General features: G+C 54.3%; 1 protein-coding gene across 1 annotated transcript in view; it reads left to right on the forward strand.

Moving 5' to 3' along the window:
* UMODL1 (uromodulin like 1) overlaps nt 1-23,101 on the forward strand; it is a 58,068-nt gene that overhangs the window by 27,300 nt on the left and 7,667 nt on the right. The window contains exons 10-18 of the mRNA XM_059922299.1: nt 5,265-5,402; nt 6,509-6,749; nt 6,891-7,105; nt 8,173-8,430; nt 10,829-10,941; nt 13,603-13,816; nt 16,428-16,565; nt 18,257-18,576; nt 22,716-22,861. Coding sequence (XP_059778282.1) covers nt 5,265-5,402; nt 6,509-6,749; nt 6,891-7,105; nt 8,173-8,430; nt 10,829-10,941; nt 13,603-13,816; nt 16,428-16,565; nt 18,257-18,576; nt 22,716-22,861 — 1,783 coding nt within the window. The remainder of the gene's footprint in view (nt 1-5,264; nt 5,403-6,508; nt 6,750-6,890; nt 7,106-8,172; nt 8,431-10,828; nt 10,942-13,602; nt 13,817-16,427; nt 16,566-18,256; nt 18,577-22,715; nt 22,862-23,101) is intronic.

Raw genomic sequence — 23,101 nt, forward strand, 5'->3', positions numbered from 1 at the left:
CAAAGCCCAGGCTGCGTTAGTTCTGATCAACATTCACTTTGTTCCAAAAGATAAAGCAAATGAAATCTGAGTCCTTATTCTGTGTTCTTCCATGGGAACTGGGGCCTAGGGCTGCCGCCCCGAAACTGTGAGCCCACCTGTGTCCCACACCTCCTATTCCTGATGGGAGAAGCACCCCTCAGAGCTCAGGGACGCTTATTCCCTTGGATGGTGTTTCTCAGCTGCCACCAGAACCCAGGGTGGAACCGGGCTGGAGGGTCCACGAGGGGCACGAGGACGGGAGCTTACTGTGTCTGCATCGGGGCCCAGCACAGCCTAGCTGCGGTGCGCCTTGTTAACATGGAGATCTATTTCATTAGCCCAAAGGCTTGCAATTTTACTTGGTGATACAGGAAGTCACAGATTAGGGAAGAGGGGGGAGAGATGGAGAAACAGAGAGAGGCGGGGAGAGGGGGTTGGGGGCAGGGGGGCAGTGAGAGAGAGAGAGAGAGAGATGGGGAGAGAGGCAGAGACAGAGTCAGAGATAAGACAGAGACAGAGACATCAAGAGACAGAGAGAGGGAGAGACGCAGGGGATGCCGAGGGGGCAGTGAGAGACAGAGAGAGACAGACAGAGAGAGACAGAGACAGAAAGCTGGCACGTCAGCAAGGTTTTGCTGTCAAAGCAGGGATGAAGTTCCCTCGTGCGGTGAGGGCACCACAGTCTCTACATCAAAGAGCCTGTCTGGGGCTCAATCTATGCAGTGCGCGACCCCCCAGTGGAGCAGGTCCCAGAGTGAGCGCTGTCAACTCCTTTGAGCTCCGTCGCCTGCCAGCTTGCTGTCCCAAGCTCCCCCAACCCACGAATGCAGGGAAGGGGCCGCGGGAGTGTCACACCTGAAGTCACACCTGGGAAACACCTGCCTGCTGAGCCTGGGGTCCCTCTGTCAATCACCCCCTCGGGGATGGAGATGACGGCGGCCCTCTGCACCTGGTGGGCCTGCCTGCCTGGGTTCAGGGGATAAGTGCCGGGCAGACGCCGGGCAGCCTGTGGGTGGCTCCTCGGCCTGCACCCCCAGGGCCCACCTGAGACAGATCTGAGCCGTCGTCTGGAGATCCAGCCCTAACCTCGAGGTGCTTCCCAGCCTCATCCCCTGGCCCCAGGGCTTAGGTTATTCCAGAGCTTTGTCAAGTGATGCTGTGGGTTGAATGGTGGCCCCAAAAGATAAGCACACACCTGACTTCAGACGTGACCGTATTTGGAGGAAGGGTCTTTGCAGATGAAATTAAGGATCTGAAATCATCCTGGATCAGGGTGGGCCCAAAGTCCAGTGACAGTGCCCTTAGAAGAGACAGAAAAGGAGATGACCCAGGGACCGTGGAGGAGACCACGTGAAGATGCAGGCAGAGGCGGGAGTGATGCAGCCACAGGCCGAGGAGCCCAAAGGGCCACCAGAAGCCGGAAGAGGCAGGAAGGACCCTCCCTGAAAGCCCCAGAGGGTGCCCAGCCCTGCCAACACCTTGATTTTGGACTTTGGCGTCTAGAACTGTGAGAGAATGAATTCTGTTTTAAGCCAGCTTGAAAGCTTGTGACAGTTTGTGATGGCAGCCTCAGCAAACTCATGCAAAGGAAGAAGAGGTGCCCTGCATTGCTAATATCCCAGGGTTCATCATTCTGAAGCCCCCCCCCCCCCCAAGAAGTTCTGGAAGTATCCTTGGATGTTGGGAGCCCCCAGCAGGCCCTCACCTTGCAGCATCCCTGAAAAACAGTAGGCTGTTTGCTTAACATTTCGGAGCTGAGGGCCGTGGTGGGAGGGTCGCCCAGGGCCATGAGGGGCCTCGGCTGTTACTGGCGGACGAGGCGGCTCTGCCCTGCACAGAGTTCCCTGATCCAGAGCCCCAGGGGCAGCCCCCGGGCCGCAGCCCTCACCCGGGGAGGCCCGAACCCAAGTCCCCCGCCTTCCCCACCGGCCCAGAGCCCCCAGCCCCGCAGTCACAGCCGGGGAACTGGAGAAGCACATTCATTGTTATTCTGCAAAAATTCAACAAACCGCAGCACAGAAAGCTCCTGTCCTCAGCGACGCCCACAGAAATGGTGGTGTTGGCACTGCTGAGCTTTCCCGGGTTATCTGGGAGCTCTCGCGTCTGTGAATCGACGTGTCCCAGCAGCGTGGCGGTCATGTTGTCACGACCTCATCTTCTCCCCGAGGCCCATACCACCCCGCCCGGCTCACTGGGTGGCCACGTGTCCTGGTCGTCCTCCGGGGGGGCCGTGCCCCGTGCGGGGAGGCCCAGAGCTCAGCAGCAGCCTGGTGTCCGTTCCTGCTCACACTGCCCGGCGGGCGGGGGCCTCACGGGCCAGGCTGGCATCCCAGCTCTGACACCCCCTCGCTGTGGGTCCCTGTACAAGGCGTGTCGCCTCCTGGGCCTCAGTGTGCTCAGCTGAGAGACAGGAAGATTGACCCATTCCCCCTGGAGGGTAAATAAAGGGATCCTGCAGGTGTGGGGTTAGCGGGGTGCCCGGCACACGTCTGACAGCACCGCCGACACTTCGCTTTAACTCTTCTCTAGGATGCCCTTTCGTATCTCGGGGGAGTTCTCAGGCCCGGAAGGTCCTGCAGTGTCCCCGAGCCCTCACCTTCCGTCCCTCCTGCCTTCCCTTCACTCCCCTTGGATCTCCCACCCTCGCCCCTCCCCTTCCTTAAAATCTGCTCCGGAAGGGCCGTCCTGCTCATTTGCTCCAAGCGCAGACAACCCACTGGGCCTCCACGTGCATCTACGTGGCCCCTTCGTGCCTTCATGCTCTGTGCAGACGCCAGCCAAACGAGGCCTGATGGCGGCACTGTTCTGTGTGAGGGGTTCCCCTGGGGTCATCACAGTACTGGGGGGCCGCGCCCTCTCTTGTGACCTCAGGACTGGCCTGGCCATGCTCCCCGAAGCTTCCAGTCGGCCACGCACCCCTGACAGCATCCTAGACGCAGTGGACCCTCCTGTCGCCTCTGTGGGCGGTGGGAGACGGTGCATGAGCAGGGAGCCTGGCCCCAGGACGGTCACCGTCCGCCTGGCCTGCTGGGCTGGGCTTGCTTTCTCCAGACTCGGTGGCACTGCCTTTGGTCCAGCCTCTGTTCCTGCCGCCGTTAGAACCCAGTTCTCTGTGACCACCTTCCTCCTTGAGTGAGAATCTGACTCTGGCCCCCAGGAAGGGCTGAGGGCTCCGGCCAGGCTTCACTTCCGAAGGCCACCTGGGCCCCAAAGACAGTTTGGGGCCTCCCGCAGAGCCTGCCTTTTCAGGGATGGGGCGGCTTATCCTTGGGCCTCCCTGCCTCATTCCTGGGGGCTTACTTGTGCCAGGAGTCCTGGCTCTGTCACAGCTGCCCCCTCCTCCGGGAAGTGAGCTGCATCCTCATCCCAGCTTCAGGCCCGGCAGGAGCAGAGGGCAGGTCCTGCACCAGGAGCTGGTCCACATCCTCGTCTGGCAGCCCAGGAGGCGCAAAGGCCGCCTGGCCGCTCTCACAGCTCGCAGACCCGCCTCCCGCTCTGAACCCAAGAACTGCCAGGCCTCGGGCTTTTGTACACGACAAAGCAGAGCTGTCTGCATCTTACTCAGACTTACCCCTGAGCCACGTGCTGGCGGAGCGAAGCAGGTGGGGAGTCACCTCCCCAAGATAACTTCCAGTGCTCTGCGGTTTGAGCTCAGGTCTCCACGGGGACTTCCGCTCTCCTCGTGGCCCTGCTGCCCGGCCGGTCTGGCTCCAGCCCCGGCCTTAACGCCCCAGCACTTTCGAGCCACCTGGAGGTCAGGCTGCGCTCCAGGGCGATCTGGGTCGGGGTGTAACTGCTGCATCAGCTGATGAGTCTGCTGGGCTCGGTGGGGGCTGCTTCTGTGAAGATCACATGAAGCAAAACTGAAAACCACAAGACGGGCCTCTGAGCACCGAGTGGCAGAGTTTTCTCTGCACGAAACTGGACTCATGTCTTATCTTGACTTGAAGTCCAGCCAAGTCCGGGCTTCGCTGGCGCCCTGAGCCTGGCTCGGGGACCCCGCCTGCAGCTCTCGGGAAGCCTGGTAGCCACTCCCCAAGGGTAACCTCACCCCGTCGAGGCACCCAGCCTCCCCAGCTGGCAGATGCAACTCTGTTAACAGCCACCTGCTCTCCTGGGCGGGGATGGGACAGGCAGTGACCCGTAGAGCCGGACCTGGGCTGAAGGATGGATTTCTAGAGCCGTGGGAAGACTGCCCCCCGACCCCCGGCTCCTCCCAGCCTGAAATACAGGTTGAGTATTGATTCCTTAAGGGTTTATTTTTATTTATTTATTTTTTATTGGAGTAGAGTTGATGTACAATGTTATGTTAGTTTCAGGTGTACAACAAAGTGAATCAGTTGTACATATATGTATATCCACTCTTTTATTAGATTCTTTTCCCATACAGGTCATTGCAGAGAATTGAATAGAGTTCCCTGTGCTGTACAGTAGGTCCTCATTAGTTATCTATTTTATACATAGTAGTGTGTATATATCAATCCCAATCTCCCAATTTATCCCTCCCCTCTTTCCCCCCAGTAACCATAAGATTGTTTTCTACATCTGTGACTCTATTTCTGTTTTGTAAATAAGTTCAAGTTCAGAGGCCGAGAAAGGATGGTAGTAGGGGAGGGTTTGGGGGGATTTATAGGGCTGGGGGGCTCTCTGAGCCTTCCTTGCCCAGGTCAGAAGGGTCAGGGCTTCCCAGGGGCACGGGGCTTTGGGGTCTCTCACAGTCATTTCCCAGACTCGGGGAGGCTGTATTTACAGTCGTCCTATCTGTGTCTTGGAAAGTTCATGTTATACTAACTGGATACCTCCTGGCTCAGTTACTTTTCTGTTTCTTTCTTGAGACACTAAATATGAGAGGATGTTGGCACATCAGAGGGAAGAGAAAGCACCTTATGAACAAAGAATAAACAAGAGGGGAATATATTCACACCCGTGGGTGCTGATACCTCCACAGGAATCCCAACGTTCCCTAACCTCTGCCCCCAGATCAGCCAGCGGTGGAGGTGGGCAAGGGCGGGCTTTCGGTTCGTCGCCTTGGCCCAAGTAGGAGCTTCAGGGAGGGCTCTGCACAGGGAACCCCACCGCCAGCCCCGGTGCTGGATGCCAAGGGCTTCACTGACGCCCTGCTCCATCCTTCTGGTCGTTCGCTGCAAAGACGGTCAGCAAGAAGTTGCCACCATCTAGCTCTGCTTGAGCAGCCTCCGGTGGTTCTCTCACCCGCTCCCGTCCTGTCTCTTTCCTGCCCACAGACTGGGACGAGTGCGCAGACAGCCTGGAGCACGACTGCTCGCCGGCAGCCCAGTGCATCAACCTCGAGGGCTCGTACACCTGCCGGTGCCGGACGGCCAGGGACGCCCACCCCTCCAGACCGGGCCGGGCCTGTGACGGTGCGCCCCGCCCCCAAGCCCCCAGCTCTGGGCTGAGCCCCCTCCCTGAGGACCTGGGGTGGACCAGCGTCGGCTTCCCTCAAGCAGCGTGGGCACAGCGCCCAGGGCCCACCATACTGTTAGGGGCCCATGAGAATGATTTAATTGCTTTTAAAATCAAAAGAAAAAAATAATCTAATAACAGTAAATATCAATTATGAATCTAGTCTTTATACCAATGCCGTTTGAAAGTATGATTTTAAATTATTTTTATGAATGAAAGGGTCAGAGAAAGTCATGATGAAACCCCTGGGGGCAGGGGTCCCTCCCTGGGTGGGCAGGGGTCCCTCCCTGGGTGGACAGGAGCCCAAGATGGTGTAGGAGCCCGGTGAGCGTGGAGAAGGCCTTCATGTGGGGCCTCTGAGCCCCATTCTTGGCATGTCTCTGCCCCAATGTTCTGGGGGCCAGGTCTGATCAGCTTGTTGGGGCTACCTGGCGTGAAGCAGGAGGAGGTCATATACAGACGTAAAACGCTGTGATCGACTAGCAATGTCTGCTCTGGACACAGGGTGGGCAGCAGAGGTGCTCAGCTACCTGTTTGCCATCCCTGCAAAGGCTTTCTGGCTGGAAGAAGCAGCAGAGAATGGTTCCCTGGCAGAAAGCCTCTAGTCCTTAACTACTGTGTATATTGTCCTGCTTCCTAAGACCCACACAGCTTCTCTTCTCCCACCCTTTTTCTTATACCTCTGTCGGCCAGCAAGCTGATAAGAGTGACCAGAGCCTAGCCCCACACTGGGCACACATTTGGGGGAAATTATCCCAATTTCCCAAAGGCCCGTGGATCCATGTTCCATCTGAGGCCTGCAAGAACCAAGTCTTGTGTTTATGTCCTGGTTCTGCAGCCTCCCAGGTGGACCCCCTAATCTCGGGGTCACGGCATCCTCACTGATCAATGGAGAGGCTCCAGGCCTTCCAAGAGAGCTCTTGGGAGACCACGAGCATGGGCCGTGTCAAACATTCTTAACCACCCGTGGGGATAGCCTGTGCCCCCTCTTAAGGTCACCTGGGGGGGGCTCTTGACCAGAGTAGACCAGATGCCCCGTCTGAGAGAGGATGTGTCTCGGCAGGTGATGCGGTGAGCCCCACGGGTGGTGCGCCATCTCCGGTGACAGGCGAAACAGCCCCAGGTCCCAGCACAGAAACAACAGCCCTCGGCCTGGAGACCCCCGCCCTGTCCCCCAGCCCTGGATACCCGTGGGGCACCACTGCAGCAGGCCAGGCCTGGACCGCAGGGCTCCCACCCAGGAGAGGGGTCAGCGGCATGCTCGGTCATGGCAGGAACAGCACTGGGCAAGCCGTGGAGGAGGAGGCCAGCGTGGCCCCGGGCCTGGGGACCAGCCGGTGGACGGCCAGCAGGGTGGCTGGCACCACCTTCTCCTCCCGGGCTCCTGGGCCAACCCACAGCTCCCCTCCTGGGGCCATGGACAGCCTACCAGACTCCCCTGGATGGTTGCCCCCGAACTCCACCACGGAGCCGCCCTTCCGGCCCGCTCCTACCCAGGGCCCCATGGACCACGTTGAGTGGCACGCCAGCCTCCCCACAAGGGACACACCGCCAGTACCTCTGGACCCCACGTGGCCAAAAAACTCAGACCCTGGACCCTCCGGCTCCCCAGACCTGCCCTCGGCCAACACGCCTGCATCTCTGAAGACCCCAGCCTGCGGTGAGTGGCAAGAAGGGTGCGTCCCAGGGGCCACGTGGAGCTGCTGGTGTGTGAGCTCCCTTGGGCAAAGGCTCACGCAGTCGTCCAGTCCAGGGCAGTCCAGCAACACTGGGTAGGGCAAACCCAGCGCAGTGCAGCTCTGTCCCCTGGCGGTCAGTAAGGGTGAGAACTTGGTCTCCCCACTTTCTCTCCAGCCCGGCCCTCCCCCTTCCTAAGCCTCCCGGTTGCCAACAGCTGGAGCAGGAAGCTGGGCATGTGTTGCATTAAGTGCACTGAGCTCGGGGCACATCCCCCCAGCAGGGTTGGGCCCCCAACCTTTCTGTACCTCCCCGGAAGTTCTGCCCCCCCCTCAGCCTGCTGCAGCTCCCCCAGCAGCTCTGTACCCTCCCAGCCGTACTGACCCCCGGCAGTTCCACATTACCCATTACTTGTAGAGGCTTGAGCCATCACCAAGACCCCTGGGTGATACCCCAGGAGACAGGCAGCCGCTCTGTGCAGGGAACGGGTCTGGCCCTGCGACTCCCACGGAGGGAGGTGGCCTTGGCATCCCTGTGTGAGCTCACTGAGCTAGCCTGGCCCTGGATTGCATCCAACTGTTAAATGCAGCTCCGTGGATGCATTTCCTCTGCTGCACAGTGCTAGATCCAAAACTAAGCTCTTAAGCCCATGTAAATCACACAAGTCCCCCATAGCAATGGTCTGTAGCCAGCAAAGCCCACCATGCTGATTCCTTGGGAAGTCTGCCCAGGGGTTGAGGGGGGCAGCCGCTCTGGAGGAGCCGCCCAGAACCTGCTCAAGAAAACTTTGTTTCCAGAGGTCCCGGGACCTCAGGGGTGGACACAGAGCAAACCTAAGGGGCAGGGGTGCCGTCCCTGGGAGCCCAGGGCTCAGGGGCTGTCCAGGGACTCTGCATCCACGTGTGCAGCTGGCAGCTGGGGGACTTGACTCTCCTGGGCTGGCCTCCCCTGAGGACTCTCATGTCCCCGAGGAGGGGGTTTGGTTCTCCTTCCTGTCTCCTGGGAACGTTGGACTGATTTTAATCAGGGCATTTATATTCCACTTCTCAGCTCCCATGCCCATCAGAAGGGTCATCGTCTCCAATGTGACCAGCACGGGCTTTCACGTGGCATGGCTGGCGGATCTCACCCTGCGCCCCACTTTCCAGCTCACCCTGATTTCTGCGCGGACCCCCACTGTGCACCTGGAGACCCGGAACGCAAGCCTGACACTGTCTGGCCTAGAGCCTGGCGTTTTGTACCTGGTGGAGATCGTGGTCAAAGCATGTGGAAAAGAAAGTGCCAGAGCCCACCTGAAAGTGAGGACAGGTAACGGGCTTCAGAAATGCTTTTGCCATTGGTTCTTAAAGGGAGGAGAAAAGGCATGAAAAAGATTTTTGGTGGGTTAAGGTTTAAAATAGCTGCATGAACTTGTGGATGTTGGGATTCCATTTTCCTCTCAGTGTAGGAATGTCTGGCTCACTTCATACTCAGCTGGTGTCCAAAGGCCACACAGGAGGGGGCTTATTTCAGGGACAGGTGGTGGACGAAGAGGCTGCTTTGCAAAGCGCTCCCGACTCTGCAGAGGTTGCAGACGCTCGCTCATCTGTGTCCTCATGGGTACGTGGCAGGGAAATGGGTGCAGTGCTGGTCTATCCATTTCCCGTGACCATCCTCACTCCTAACAGACCTGGACTTGGCTTTCAGGAAGGATGATGATGGACAGATCTGTGAGTGCCCCCCTCCCCGCCCACTGAGCCTGGGGCTGCAGAGTAAAAAGGAGGGGAGTAGAACTGAGCAAGTCAAACGTAGCCTCTGATAAGGTGGAGCTGATCCTTGTCGATAGTTATATATTCAGATAAAATTCCTCTTTTCTCCTCATTAGCATTTGCCATCCACGTACCTTCTTGAATGTCCAGCTTACCTGAACAGCCAAGGGCAGACCTGATATTGCAGATTAGTCCTCAAATCTTGGGCAACTGTCTAAGAGTTGATAACACTGGTCTTCGAGATGGGGTGCACATCCCTTGGGAGATGCCTAAGATGACCCATTGGGGGATGCTTAAGTCATAAACGTTTAGAACTTCTTTTTATATGCTTGAAAATACGAATTAGCTGTGAACTGGGAAATTAGAGAGGAGATGTGGGTGATGAAGGCAAGTGCAAGTTCATGGCAAGCTGGAGAAGTGGAGGTCGCTGCTGGCCGGAGGGTCAGGCAGGGCAGCCCCGGGGGAGAGCTGGTGCTGGGCTTTCGGGTACATCTGCCATCTGAAGGTCTCACCCGTGCTTGGAGGGAGGAGTGGCCCGCGCTTCTGTGTGACCCCAGCCTGAGATGGGTCCACATCTGCTCTCACCTGTGCACCTTCCTGCTCCTGATGGCTTTTAGGTCAGGTCACACTCTCCAGTTGTTGTGAGTCTGGACCGGTGGCCCTCAGGCACAGTGACAGCCATGATCCCGAGGATATGGGGTTTGGGGTTCATCCAGGAACACATAGTGGGACAGCTTTGTGGTCTGTCACACGTCTGGGCAACACGCTCCTGGGGGAGGGACACTCAGACCCAACAGGACAACGTAGCCTTCCTCCTTCACTGCCCAGAATACCCCACACATAGCAGGGGCTTCACAGATACCTGATGAATCACTGAACAAGAACTGAGACGGCTGCTACTCGGGACCCAGCATGCAGCGGGGCGATGCTCCTGGACCACGTACTCCTAGAAGCCCTACTCGGAGGGAGAAGATTCAGATGGAACAGACCAGTGCGAAGCAGGGAGAGGCAGGGCTGTGGGGATGGCGGAGGGAAGAGTAGGACCTCTGGGCGCTCTGTCCTGAGCTGTGGGATCCAAGCAGACGCGTGGCAAGGCGACACTATCTATATCCTGGTTTGCCTGCACAGCTGGCGTACAGCTGAGCCTCGGCATCATTACCGGATCGTGCCTCCTTTCACTCTCAGAGTTATCCCGGGTTGCTGGTGAATTACGTGGCCACTTCGTGCACAGGTAACGGGGAGGAGCGGCCCGCGCGTGTGTGACCCCGGCCTGAGATGGGTCCACCTCTGCTCTCACCGGTGCACCTTCCTGCTCCTGATGGCTTTTAGGTCAGGTCACACTCTCCAGTTGTTGCCACACTCTCTCCAGGCAGGCAGGAGAGAGACGCAGGGGTTGAGCTGGTTCCGCGGCCTCCGGAAGGGTCTCCCTCTGCGCCCAGCCTCTGTCCCGTCGTCCTCCGGAGCTGGGGGCTGTGTCTGTGCGTACCAGGTGCTGTTCCTTCTTTACAGAGTGCAAATCAGCCTCAGTTTGATGTTCTTCCTGGCCAACGTAAAAATACTGTTATTAAGATAGAGATGGGGGCTTCCCTGGTGGCGCAGTGGTTGAGAATCTGCCTGCTAATGCAGGGGACACGGGTTCGAGCCCTGGTCTGGGAAGATCCCACATGCCACGGAGCAACTAGGCCCGTGAGCCACAACTACTGAGCCTGCGCGTCTGGAGCCTGTGCTCCGCAACAAGAGAGGCCGCGACAGTGAGAGGTCCGCGCACCGCGATGAAGAGTGGTCCCCACTTGCCACAGCTAGAGGAAGCCCTCGCACAGAAACGAAGACCCAACACAGCCCAAAAAATAAATAATTAAATAAATAAATAATTAAAAAAAAAAAAAAAAAAAAAAAAGATAGAGATGGTAATCTGCTACCTGATACCATTGCAAACGTGTTTATTCTCCATCCTGCAGCGGCCCAGAAGCTCAGTGGAAAAGTCAGAATAGCAAACGTCAATTATTCAGAATCCTTCCGCAACGCAAGCAGCAAGGAGTACCAGGCCTTCCTAGAGCTATTCTTTAGGATGGTAAGTTGGTGGAATCGGTCCTTATTTTCTCTTGGGATGTGAAGGAGGGAGGTGGTAGCATCCTAGTGGCAGCCAAATGGGACCCAGACCTGAAGGTGCTATAGACTTCTCGTTTCCGAAGGAAGCTGGGACTTCCAGCCCTGGTGTGGTGCCTTTGTGTCCTGGATCTGCCATTAGACAGACACATCAGCAGGTGGGAGACACACCTTTTCCTCTGCTGCATCCTTACTTCACATCATTTCCTGGTCAGTGAAACTTCTTTATTGATGTGGGATCCCGTAGAGCAGAAAGCCTCCACCGGCCTTAAAAAGAAAAAAATTTAAAAATTGAGATCTATTTCACATACCATAAAACTCATGCTTTTAAAGTGCGTGATTCAGTGGTTTAGACTGTATTTGCAGAATTGCGCAACCATCACCACCAGCTAATTCCAGAAAGTTTTCATCCTCTCAGAAAGAAACCCATTAGCTCATCATCTGTCCTTCCCTCTGCCCCTGGAACCAGATATGTGTTTTCTGTCTCTATGGATTTGCCTGTTCTGGGTATTTCATAGAAATGGAATCATACAATATGTGACTTTTGTGTCTGGATTATTTCACTGAGTATAATGTCTTCAAGATTCATCCATGCTGTACCAACATCAGAACTTCATTCCTTTTTATGGCTGGATAGTATTCCGTTGTATGGACAGACCACATTCTCTTTATCCATGATCCACTGATGAACATTTGGGTTACTTCCACTTTTTGGCTATTGTGAATAATGCCACTATGATCCGACCTTAAAAAAATTCTTTTTCCTACTCTTCCTTGCAGTGCCCTCCGCCAACCCACTGGCATTCTTTGCGATGGTATATTGTTACAATTTAGTTAGAGGAGCAATCTCAATATTCTTTTTGCTGGTGGTTAGATTACCCTTTGATGAATAGAGAATGCACTTGCCATGATCTTGTTTGCATAGAGGACGTCTCATACATTTTAGCTTTTCCTTGTTCTGGGGGTTTAAGACGCAGACTAGAGAGAGCTCGGCAGCGCCACCTGTTGGTGGAGTCATAACACGGTGGCGCCTTAGCCTTAGCAACGCTGGTGGCCGCGCTGTTTGGTGATTCCGTTCAATCCCATCAGCGTTCCTGATAAAACAGTCATGCTGCCTCCAGGAACTGCCCCACTGGGACTCCTCTGGATCTGGAATCCTGCTTTATTTGTTCTGAGGATCTGGGATCCTGCTTTACTTATTCTGAGGTCCCCAGCTTCTGGCCCAGTGTGTGGATTCAAGAGCTGCTGATGGTTTGATTCATATGTATATCAAATCTTCCTTAGGTTAAATGATAGTTACACATCACATTAAACAACAATATCAAATCTTCCTTAGGTTAAATGATAGTTACACGTCACATTAAACAACAATCACTGAAATCAGTTCACATAGCTCTGGTGGTCACATGAGGCAGCTTCAGTGCTACCCTAAGTTCCTTGATTAATCTCTCCTTTTTAAAACTTTTCATCTTTTGCCTATTTAGGGGGACAGTTTTTGTCTGTCTAGAGTTTCAGGATAGCAAATAATTATGCAACTTAACACCTACATAGGACATTAGGACACATTTTGGGAGGTTGTGGGTTAATGTGTCACTTTGTTCTTTGTCAGTTCCTAGCAACTGACAGGAACAGTTCGCTGAACAGTTCGCTCAGTTCGCTTTGAGACTGGCTCGAAATGCAGATAAAAGTGATATTAATCCAGCACTCTGGCAGATCCCTCTCTGGAAATCCCAGAGAGAAAGAGAGACAGAGAGAGAGAGAAGACCAACTCTTCCAATGATAAAGGTGGCAGCCATGTGACTGCAGGAGGCTCTGGGGTCTCCTGGGCATCTGCACCCTCTGATGGGTGACAACAGACTTGTTCACACTGGCTGTCCCAAGGCTGGGAATCCACGAGCCTGTGCCTTGAACCTCATGCAGTTCAGATGCAGACCAGGTTTTCTCTCTGACGGCAAACCGTGGAAGTGGGCTCTTCCATAGCACATTTGCATTATATGCACAACTTAAAGCTCATTACAAGATTGGGTACCTTTCTGGGCATTTTGGCCATGATGGGCTAGAATGGAATAATATGGTGTGTGATGTAGGATTCTGTCCAAATTGATGGAATAATGAACAAGGCTTTTAGAGGCAGGAACTATCTGTCTCAGTAGGGTGCTCACGGGGAAGCAGTTTTCGGAAAGGCAGCAGGAAGAAAGGAAGGGGAAGTGTTCTGCAGTATGCGGGTCACAAGGACTGTCCTGGAAAAAATGGAGTCGGGGAGGTGGTGTCCCTCCCTAGGACCACTTGCTCAGCCCTGCCCTCCGGGGCTCTGAGCTAAGAGCAGCAGATCCTAAATGCCGCTGTGAGCCCCCTACCAAGTTACAAGCCCCGTAGCGGGGGGGCTTTGGCACTTAGCCCCACGTTGACCGGCTGGCTCTGGTTGGGGGACAGGGCTCCGTGTCTCAGACCCCACCGGCATTCGTGCCGGGCCTGGGGACTCGGCAGCACTGACCTGTGGCCTTGACATCTTTCCCAAGGCCAGCGCTGCTGCTGGCTGCAATCCCCAGAGGAGCCACCTTAGGACGAGGACCCCGTTTTCCTCTCTCGGCACGCGGTTCTTCTCACCAGACCTGTTTCTCTAAAGGTGCGGAATTCCTTGCCAGCCTCCATGCTTCAGCACCTGGACACAGGTGGGGTGCAGGTGGAAGTGACCCGCATCTCCAGGGGCAGCGTCGTGGTGGAGTTCAACTTGCTGGTCATCGCAGACGTGGATGTCCGGGAGGTGTCTGCCACGTTCCTGGCCGCCTTTCAGAATGCCCCTCTGCTGGAGGTGGTCGGAGGTGACCCCTTCATAGCGGGTAGGCAGAGGCTGGACCCCGATGGCGGCTCACGCTGCAAAGGAGAGGCAGTGAAATCCTAGCCACTGGCTTTGTTTCTGAAAGACGCGCCTCCTCTTGAGGGCTTCCCTGCATTAGATGAGAATGTGAAACAGATAGGACCCTCATCTCTCTTATTGCTCCTATGGTTTTTTTTTTTAAATAAAAGGTTTAAGTGTTGAAAAATCTTCGGGTGAACCTGCAAAGATTCCCGGGGATGCTGCAACCTTTCTGCAGGCTGCGTCCTGCCCCTCCCTCCTTTGCTGCTCTTGCATGGGCTGAGGGCAGACAGGTCCCTCTCTGCTGTCAGACTTCCTCCCAAGCATAGTTTCCAAGGAGATCCTAGGAAAAATAATTGAAAAGAAAAGCAGGGAGAAAAGGCAATTTAGAGTCTCTTCTCATATTGTATTAGTCAGCTGGAGTTGTAACAAAATACCACGGATGGAAACAACAGACATTTATTTTCTCACAGTTCTAGAGGCTGGGAGTCCAAGTTCAAGGTGCCGGCTGATTTTGGTGAGGGCCCGCTCCTGACGTGTAGGCGGCCGCCCTCCTGCTGTGTCCTCACATGGCCTTTCCTCTGTGTGTGCAGAGGGGGAGCGCTCTGCTGTCTCTTTTTATAAGGACATCAGTCCTATCAGATCAGGGCCCCTCCCTAAAGACCCCAGTTAACCTTAATTATCTCCTAAAGGACCCACCTGCAAATGCAGTCACACTGGGGGTCAAGGCCTCAACACACAGATTTTGAGGACACACAGTTCAGACCCTAGCACATAGCATGCCTGAGAATAAATGATAAAAGGCTTATAGTTATATGTGTGGATAAAATCAAAGGCAATATAGATGAATATTTTTCTGATCTTTGGAATGAGAAGGGTTAAGCCTGCAGAGGAAAAGCCTGGACTCTTTGACTCTATAAAAAGTTAAAACTCTCATGTCAAACAAAACAGTCACCATTGTAAAGCAAGCAGTGAACCAAAAAGTAATTTCAACAATCTGATGAAGTATTATATCCTAAATAAAGAGCGATCACACACATTGGTAATAAAATACTAAGAACCCAATAGACACAGGCACAAACGACCCAAATAGACCATATGTGAAAGATGACTCCCACGTGACTAACAAAGATGGAAGAATCAAAGGCATTCCCATTAAAATGAGTTACTCTTTTTGCCCATCTACAAGGAATTTTTTTTTTTTTAAAGATAATCCTGATAGCGAAGCAGCCCCTGCACACAGCGCTGGGAGAATAGGATTTGCTCACACTTCCTGGTATTTGTCAAGAGCTTTAAAAATGTTTCATCCACTTTGTTTTTTTGGTTTTTTGGTTTTTTTTACTTTGCTTTTTTGTTTTTGTTTTTTTAATTTTTAGTGGAGTACAGTTGATGTACAATGTTGCATTAGTTTCTGCTGTACAGCAAAGTGAATCAGTTATACATATATACCTATCCACTCTTTTTTAGATTCTTTTCCCATGTAGGTCATTACAGAGTATTGAATAGAATTCCCTGTGCTATACAGTAGGTCCTTATTAATTACCTATTTTATATCTAGTAGTGTGTATATGTCAATCCCAATCTCCCAATGTATCCCTTCCTCACCCCCTGGGGAACCATAAGTTTGTTTTTTACATCTGTGATTCTATTTCTGTTGTGTAAATAAGTTCACTTGTACCAATTTTTTAGATTCCACGGATAAGCTATATCATATGATATTTGTCTTTCTTCCTTAATGTTTTATCCGGCTTATTGCATGTAGCACACGATCATAGCACTTATAGGACTCCATCCTAAGGAAACAGAACTCATGTGGACTATAGTTTACATGCAAAGACATTCTTCTCAGTGTTACTTTAAAAGCAGAAGATTGGAAATAACCCACAGTCCCGTAATAGGGAAGGTAGTAAGTCAATTTTGGTAATCCATGCCATGGACTGTCAGGCAATTATTAAAAATGAGGTTTGCTGAGATAGAAAATATTCCTGACCCAAGGAAATGGGATGGAAGCAGGACTCACATTTGTGTATAAAACGTGATCTTAGCTGCATTGCAGTCTGCCTTTCAAAAGGCTGGAAGGGAATACACCAACATGCAAACGCTTACACCTGGGAGGTGGCCTCACGGGGGGATTTTATGTTCTTTGCTAAGCTGTCCTGGTTTTTATCCATTTTCTGCAATAAAGGCACATTATGGTTCATAAGGTAAGTAATTGAGCTTAGAGATGAAAGCAAGTGTGTGCCGGGGTCCCTCTGCCTGATACCAGGGTCCAGGTGGGGCCCCTTGGTCTCCTGGTCTCCAGGGAGCTGAGGGGATGCTGAGCTGCCTGCACCCTCCCCCCCCGCATCCGCCCCCATCATCCTCCTTCCAGAACAGCCCCTGCAGACTTCCTGCCACCCGCCTCCCACCCCCATCCCCGGCAGAAAATCGGGGTACCGCCCTGTCTCCCGAACCCTGCAGAACTGGCCATCTTTGCTATCATTTGATAATTTTAACCTTGGTTCCCGAGATGCAGGCTGCCTGTAACAGTGGGCAGAGCCGCGATGCTCAAGCCTCCTGTGAGGGTTTCCTGTCTTGTTTCCTAAACGCCGCAGATTACGATGAGTGTGACAGCGGGGAGGACGACTGCGCCCCGGGCTCCTCCTGCCGCAACAGCCTGGGGTCCTTCACCTGCAGCTGCGAGGGAGGCATCCCCGACCTCCCCGTGGAATATTCTGGAAGACCCTGCGAAGGTAATAGTCTCAGGATCCCTTGTCCGGAATACGCTCAGATAGCCTGTTCTTTGAAGGACATTCATCCCCAAAGTGCGTCTTTTCTAAACGAGATTGGCATGTTTTTATGTCTTGGGCAAGTTTCCGTGTGTGTGCACATGTGCAAGCATGCATACGTGCACACGTGCATGTGTGTACACATGTGTGCAGTGTGCACAATGCATATGTGCACAATGCATTGTGTACACACGTGCAAAATGCATATTGCACACGTGCATGTGTGCACACATGTGCAATGCATATGTGCACAATGCATGTGTGTACACACGTGTGTACCGTGCATGTGTGTGCACATGTGTGCACCACGTGTGTGTGTGTGTGTGTGCACATGCCTGTGCCGCCCCATCCTTCCACATCCCTCCAGCCTTCTGGGCGGTGCCTCATCTCCGAGTGTTTCTTCTGATGCCCTTGATGAGAAAATACACACATCAACTCAGGTGTGTCCTCTCAGATGCTAAAAGATGATCTTGCAAAACATACAGCCTGTGTGACAAATGACACATGACATGGAAGCGTTTCTACTCAGCCCCACTGTCCACACAGCACTTTTCCCATTACATGGGGCCTTCGTGGATTCACTGTTGACCCTGAGATGGCCCCTGCCATCCAGGGATCTGCGGTCAAGTAGAGGAGACAGATGCTTATAGGAGTGAACACAGTGTCTCAAGGAATATGGAATATGCTCTACTTGAGGCAGAAGCAGGAGGCCCTGAGGAGACTAAGTTGTTTCAGTCCCATGAGTGTGGTCAGGGAAGGCTTCCTGGAAGAGGTGTCTTCGAGCTAGTCTTAAAGGATGGCTCAGACGGCACCAGCAGAGGGGGCTGTGGTGGGGCAGGGTGTGGTGAGTGGGTACAACAGTAAGAACAGAGCTGTTGAAGGCGGGCATGGTCCAGGCACGCAGCGTGGTCTGGCTGCCGTGTGGTGCCTACAGGAGATGGGTGGGAGAGAGGGGGAGCACCCCGCCCAGCGAGGCCGGGTGAGGCCAGTTGAGAAGGCTGTGAACGCCACGAGCAGGGGTTTGGACTGCATCTTGGGGCCGGGAAGCCAGGTGAGCAGCATCTTGAGATGAGAGGGCAGATGCCGGGGTGGCAGGCGGCAGAGCCGGGCCGTAGAGGAGGCTCCGGGAGGGCTGAGGCCTGTCCTAGGTCTGCCCTCCGAGGACGGTGGATGCTCTTACAGAGCCTCGTGTTCTTCTAGAGGTCGAAACCCAGCGTGCTTTAGGGAAGCAGGAAGCTGGAGTAGGAGCAAGGGACGCAAGGATCCAGAAAGTAAACTTCATTAGCCCAGTTTAGAGATAAGACTCAGGGGCCCCCAGGGGTGATGGCTGATCCCAAGCCCAAGGGTTCAGCACACGCCCAGTGTCGGCCTGGGAGAGTCTGGGAGGGCAGGGGACCCCTCAGTCCCCCAGCCACGGGGGCCACGGTGAACCAGGGCAGGCCCAGCTGCTTGGGCTGGCAGGAACATGCAACACGCATGTGTGTGGCTCTGCTGGCACGTGCGACCCTGGTGTGCGCTGCTGCAGGGTGCAGGGTGGTCCACCTGCTGTCTGCCCCCTGCCCTGCCCCCGCCCTGTGCCACCTCGCTGGCCAGGCTCACATGGCTGTCCCAAAGCACAGACCCACGCTATGCCTTTGTCTCCTCGTGCCTTGCAGGCGACTCTCCTGGCAACACATCCCAGACCCCCGGCCCAGAGCAGCCCCCTACCCCAGCAGGACCTGGGGCTGCCTCTGTGCAGGGTGCCCGCCCAGCCCCCCAGGGCCTGTCCCCGCGGCTGAACCTGACCGGGGCCGTCAGGGTGCTCTGTGAGATCGAGAAGGTGGCCATCGCCATCCAGAAGCGCTTCCTGCAGCAGGAGTCCATCCCTGAATCCTCCCTGTACCTGGGACACCCGTCCTGCAATGTCAGCGACCACAACAGCACACACGTGATCCTGGTGACCGCGTGGGGCGAGTGCGGAACCGTCGTGCAGAGTGTGAGGCCGGGCTCAGACCCACCATGGGGCGCGGGGAGGGGGCTCTGGGAGTCTGGATCTCGATCCGGGGAGGGTCCGCGTGTGGCCTGGGGGGCCGGGAAGACCCTGCACCCCGAGGCCTCCAACTCTAAGTGCAGGAGGACCCAACCAAGGGTTAGAATAGGACCGAGCTCTCACCGGGGACCAGGCTGCACCCTGGTGCAGGGATTCTGGTGGAAAGTCAGGGTTTACAACAGCCTCCCAGTGATTTTGATGCACAGGCGGGATGGAGAGCCAGTGGGGGAGGAGAAAGGGCAGGAAAGCCGGGAGCCTGTGTGTGAATGTGTGTGCCTGTGTACATGTGTGCACGTGTATGAAAACATGTTCGTGTGCACGTGCGTAGGTGAGTGTGCGTGTGTGCATGTGCGTAGGCGAGCGTGTGTGTGCGCGTGCATGCACGTGTATAAGAATGTGTCCGTGTGCATGTGTGTTGGCGAGCATGTGTGTGCATGTGGGAGTGTGTTTGTGAAGAATGTGTGAACGGTTGTGTGTGCCCGTGCATTGGTGGGGATGCGGGGTGGCTGGAGAGCCGTGGCCCATCCAAAATCTCCTTACTTGAGGGCCTTTCCTCTATGGCGCAGTGTGGGGAGTGGGCTTGTCCTGGCCGGGAGGCATTCGCATCTCACGTGCAGAGAGGGGCTCCCATGCCTCCCCGAGTGCTGGGGTGACTCTGGGCCGGGGGTCCTGGGCCCATGTCAGCACCTCTGGTTTGCAGCGTCCATCACGTGGTGGGCTGATGGCTCCAGGTCCTGCGTCTTCAAATGCTGCCTCTAGGCCACAGTGACGCTCCTGCACCCCTCACCCCCCATCCTTCCCGCTCCAAACGCTTGGCCACTGCTTTCAAGGCCACGCCAGGCCGACGGGCAGCACCTTCCATGGGTCCAGCCAGCGCCGGGCACGGGGGGAGCGGAAACAGCATTGGGTGGTGTTGTCCCTGGAGAGATGTGAGGTCCTGGCACGGGAGGTGCCATCACCCAGTAGAGCAGGGTGGGGCTGGGCTTCCTGGGCCCGGGGTGGGGAGGGGCCTTCTGGAAGGAGGCTGAAGTGGTCCCAAGGGGTGTATGGGGGGTGGACCACGACCCCAGGGGGCAAGTGCAGATAGCCGGATGAGGGAGGCCAGAAATGGGGCAGGATTTACAAGGTGGAGGGTGTTCGAGTAGCTCTGGCCAGTGGGATGGCTGGGCCCTGGGTGGGACGGCGGCCCGAAGGGGAAGGGCCTCCTGTGGGAGGTGGGCTGGGGGACGGTCTCAGCAGGGGCCCGGCCATGGCACTGGGGGAAGGTGGTCCTCAGGGATGCTGAGCTGCTGGGCTGGGCGGGGGTGGGGCTGAGGGTCTCCGGCTTTGCTTCCTAGCACAGGGGTGGAGAGGGAACCGGGTCTTGAGGACCCCAAGGACCTGCTGGCTGGGTGTCTAGCCCCCTCATCACCCCCAGGCCAGGTGTTGTCATCCACGTTTAACCAGTGGGACCTGGAGGCTCATCAAGGTCTATGGGGACGGTGGTCAAGGTCAAGGTCTCCTGGCCTCCGAGGACCAGCCCTGCGGCCTCTGCGACTCTGCCTCTCCAGGGGCCTCAATGGCACGGGGTGGGCAAGGGACCCGCACCCTCAGAGGCTCTGGTTGGAGCCCTGGGTGAGCTCCCTCGTGGGGCAGGTGAGCCCAGGTTCTGGATGGGCTAGGCTTGCTGATGACCCCAGGTCAAGGGCACAGGGAGGCGACATCGCGGGCTGAAGGGCTCAGAGTTGGCGTGGGCTTCAGTAGGAAGGGCCCTGGGGAGGGGAGGCAGGGGAGACACAGTGGGAGACTTCTCGCAGAAGAGACCCGGGGAGGGCAGGCAGGGGACACAGGGCACGGGGACAACGGCAGCTCCAAGGTACCAGCCTGCCTGGAGGCCAGACCCTGGGCGAGGGCTGCCCAGGCAGCTGGAGGACCACGCGCACCTGCGGGTCCGGCTGGCCGCCCTCAGGCGTGATTCCACCTTCCCCTTGACGGGGGTGGGGTGGTCCTCAGACCCACACACAGGGCCGCTGGGTTGACGGACCAGCTGGGACGTTTCCAGTGACCACAGCCTTCATCAGTCCCCCTCCAACCCCTCCAGCCAGCACAACTGAAAAATAACCAGGGTTTGGCTTCTCTTTCTTAAAGATTCCTAAGACTCTCACCTGGAGGTGGGGGCTCGGAGAGGGAGCGAGCAGCCATGGTGGGAGGTGCGGAGTGCGGGGGGCCGCAGCTTCTGGGCGACTTCAGTTCTGAGCCAGAGTCTGCACACACGCTGGCGGGGGGCGGGCGCGGGTGTGGGCAGAGCTGCCGCTGTGGTTCTCAGGTCCACGTTGGTGCAGGACCTGCAGACCTCAAGTGACAGATGCTAGAAAATAAGACAGTCCTGCCCGCAGTGCTCAGGTGCGATGGGCTGGCCGGGCTGCCCTCGGGGGAGCTAGCACCGCCTACACGGAGGCACAGACACAAGGCTGCAGGCGTCGGCTCTCCCACTTGCTTGTTTTTCCGTGGTAGACAAACACCTGGTTTAGCAATTAAATTCAGTGAAATTCAGGGTGCTTTCAGAGCAGAGGGAAATTCATCTCTTATGAGTCATCCAGGCCCTGGAAACCACAAGAGCTCTTCTGTGTTTTGAAATTTGTCAAAAACTAAGTGTCCCCCTGGAGACTTAGTTATACAAATACAACAGATTAGGTACGGTTAGCAGGTTCTTCCTCTTTTTTGCGGGGAAGGGGGTTAAATTTTATTGACCTCCTAGTTTTTAAAAAAAGTTAAATTTAAGGTCTCATCTCTCAGTTTAATGTACTATATACATCAAACTATGTTTCATACTATCTATGTTTCCGTTAAATTTAAGGTCTCACCTCTCAGTTTGATATACCATATTCAGATGGTTCAGAGTATGACTAAGAAGAGAGAAATTAGCCCGTGCCCCAGAGATTCACGAAGTACAGAATCATCTTCATAAATACGTGTAAAATTCTTGTGAAGATAGCAGGGGACTGTCCAGGTTTTCTGAGGCATTTTTCAAAGTGAGTCAAGGCACATAATGTCCACCACTGTGAGGACACATGTTCTAAACTTGGTGCCTCTAATACAGCCCAATCCGAGATGTGGCTTCATGGCTATTGTAAAACTAAATGTGCTGAATGAGGGTCTGCTTCTGAGCTGAAGAAACCACAGGACCTGTAAACATCATGCAGATAATTAAAAATATGAGATACGAACACAAGCACTTTATTTTAAAAAGCAAACAAAGAAGAGTTTGTGTTTAAATGTTTCCATTTTGGATCGTTCAGTTAAGAACCTATCCACCTTTGTTCCCAGAAGCTAATGCATCAGGAATCTCTACCAAGGAAAATGAATTCTAAAAATTATTATGACTTTCAATCATTCTAATTTCAGCATCTGTATAAAAACTTAGAGAGACTAATAATATCCAACAGCTAAAGATTCTTTTTAAAAAAGTCTTTATTCCAGTTTTATTGAGATGTAATTGACATACAGCCTGTATAAGTTTCAGATGTACAGCATGATGATTTGACTTACGTACATCATGAAATGATTATTACAGTTTAAATGAACATCTGTCGTCTCATATAGATACAAAATTAAAGAAATAGAAAAAACTTTTTTCCTTGGAGTAAGAACTCCGAGGGTTTACCCTCTTCACCACTTTCATATATAAAGTGCAGCAGGTGCTAATGATATTTATCATGTTGTACATGACATCCCTAGTACTTCTTAGTTGCAGACTTTAACCAGTTTATTTTAACTCGATTCCTTTGGTGAGGGCTTGCTCTCTAATTTTCAGAAGTGTACTTGGGGATTATTTGGGGAAGAATCTAATCTATTGTTTGGGGTATCATCTGATCTAGTCTGTCTCTGGTTCTCTTTTAATGAAGAAAGCCGGTACAGGAAATAGGCTAAACCAGATGTCACGACGTTATGTTCTCTTTTGCAATTTACACTGGGAAAAAGTTGTCAAGGTTTTCATATTTGGGGGGATAAGCTTTAAACAACCCCTGCACCCAGAACTGTGGTCCGTAGCCATGTCGGGGGCCTGCTGGGGCCCGGGAGCTCACTCATTTCCCGTCTGTGTTCAGAACATGACGAATACGGTGGTGAGGACCACGCTGAGGAACGACCTGTCCCCAGAGGGCATCATCCATCACCTGAAGATCCTGAGCCCCATCCACTGTGCCTTCCAGAATGACCTCCTGACGTCATCGGGCTACACCCCGGAGTGGGGGTGAGTGCAGAGATCTCTCCCCAATTCCCTGCAGCTCACGTTCCTCCCAGCACCATCACTTGGGGGTTTCTTTCGGTTTTAATCACTTGAGGACCCTTCTGAGAGACTGAACATACAAAAGGCAGTGGCCAAGACTTGATTAATAACTGCCAGCTTCCCTAGATTTGTCCCCATTTCCGGTTTAGAACCAACCAGGGAAAGCCAGATCTGTTCCCCTAGCCAGTCACATAGGACGCCCCC

The sequence above is a fragment of the Balaenoptera ricei genome, chromosome 4 (genome assembly GCF_028023285.1).
Source record: "Balaenoptera ricei isolate mBalRic1 chromosome 4, mBalRic1.hap2, whole genome shotgun sequence".
NCBI classification, from domain to species: domain Eukaryota; kingdom Metazoa; phylum Chordata; class Mammalia; order Artiodactyla; family Balaenopteridae; genus Balaenoptera; species Balaenoptera ricei.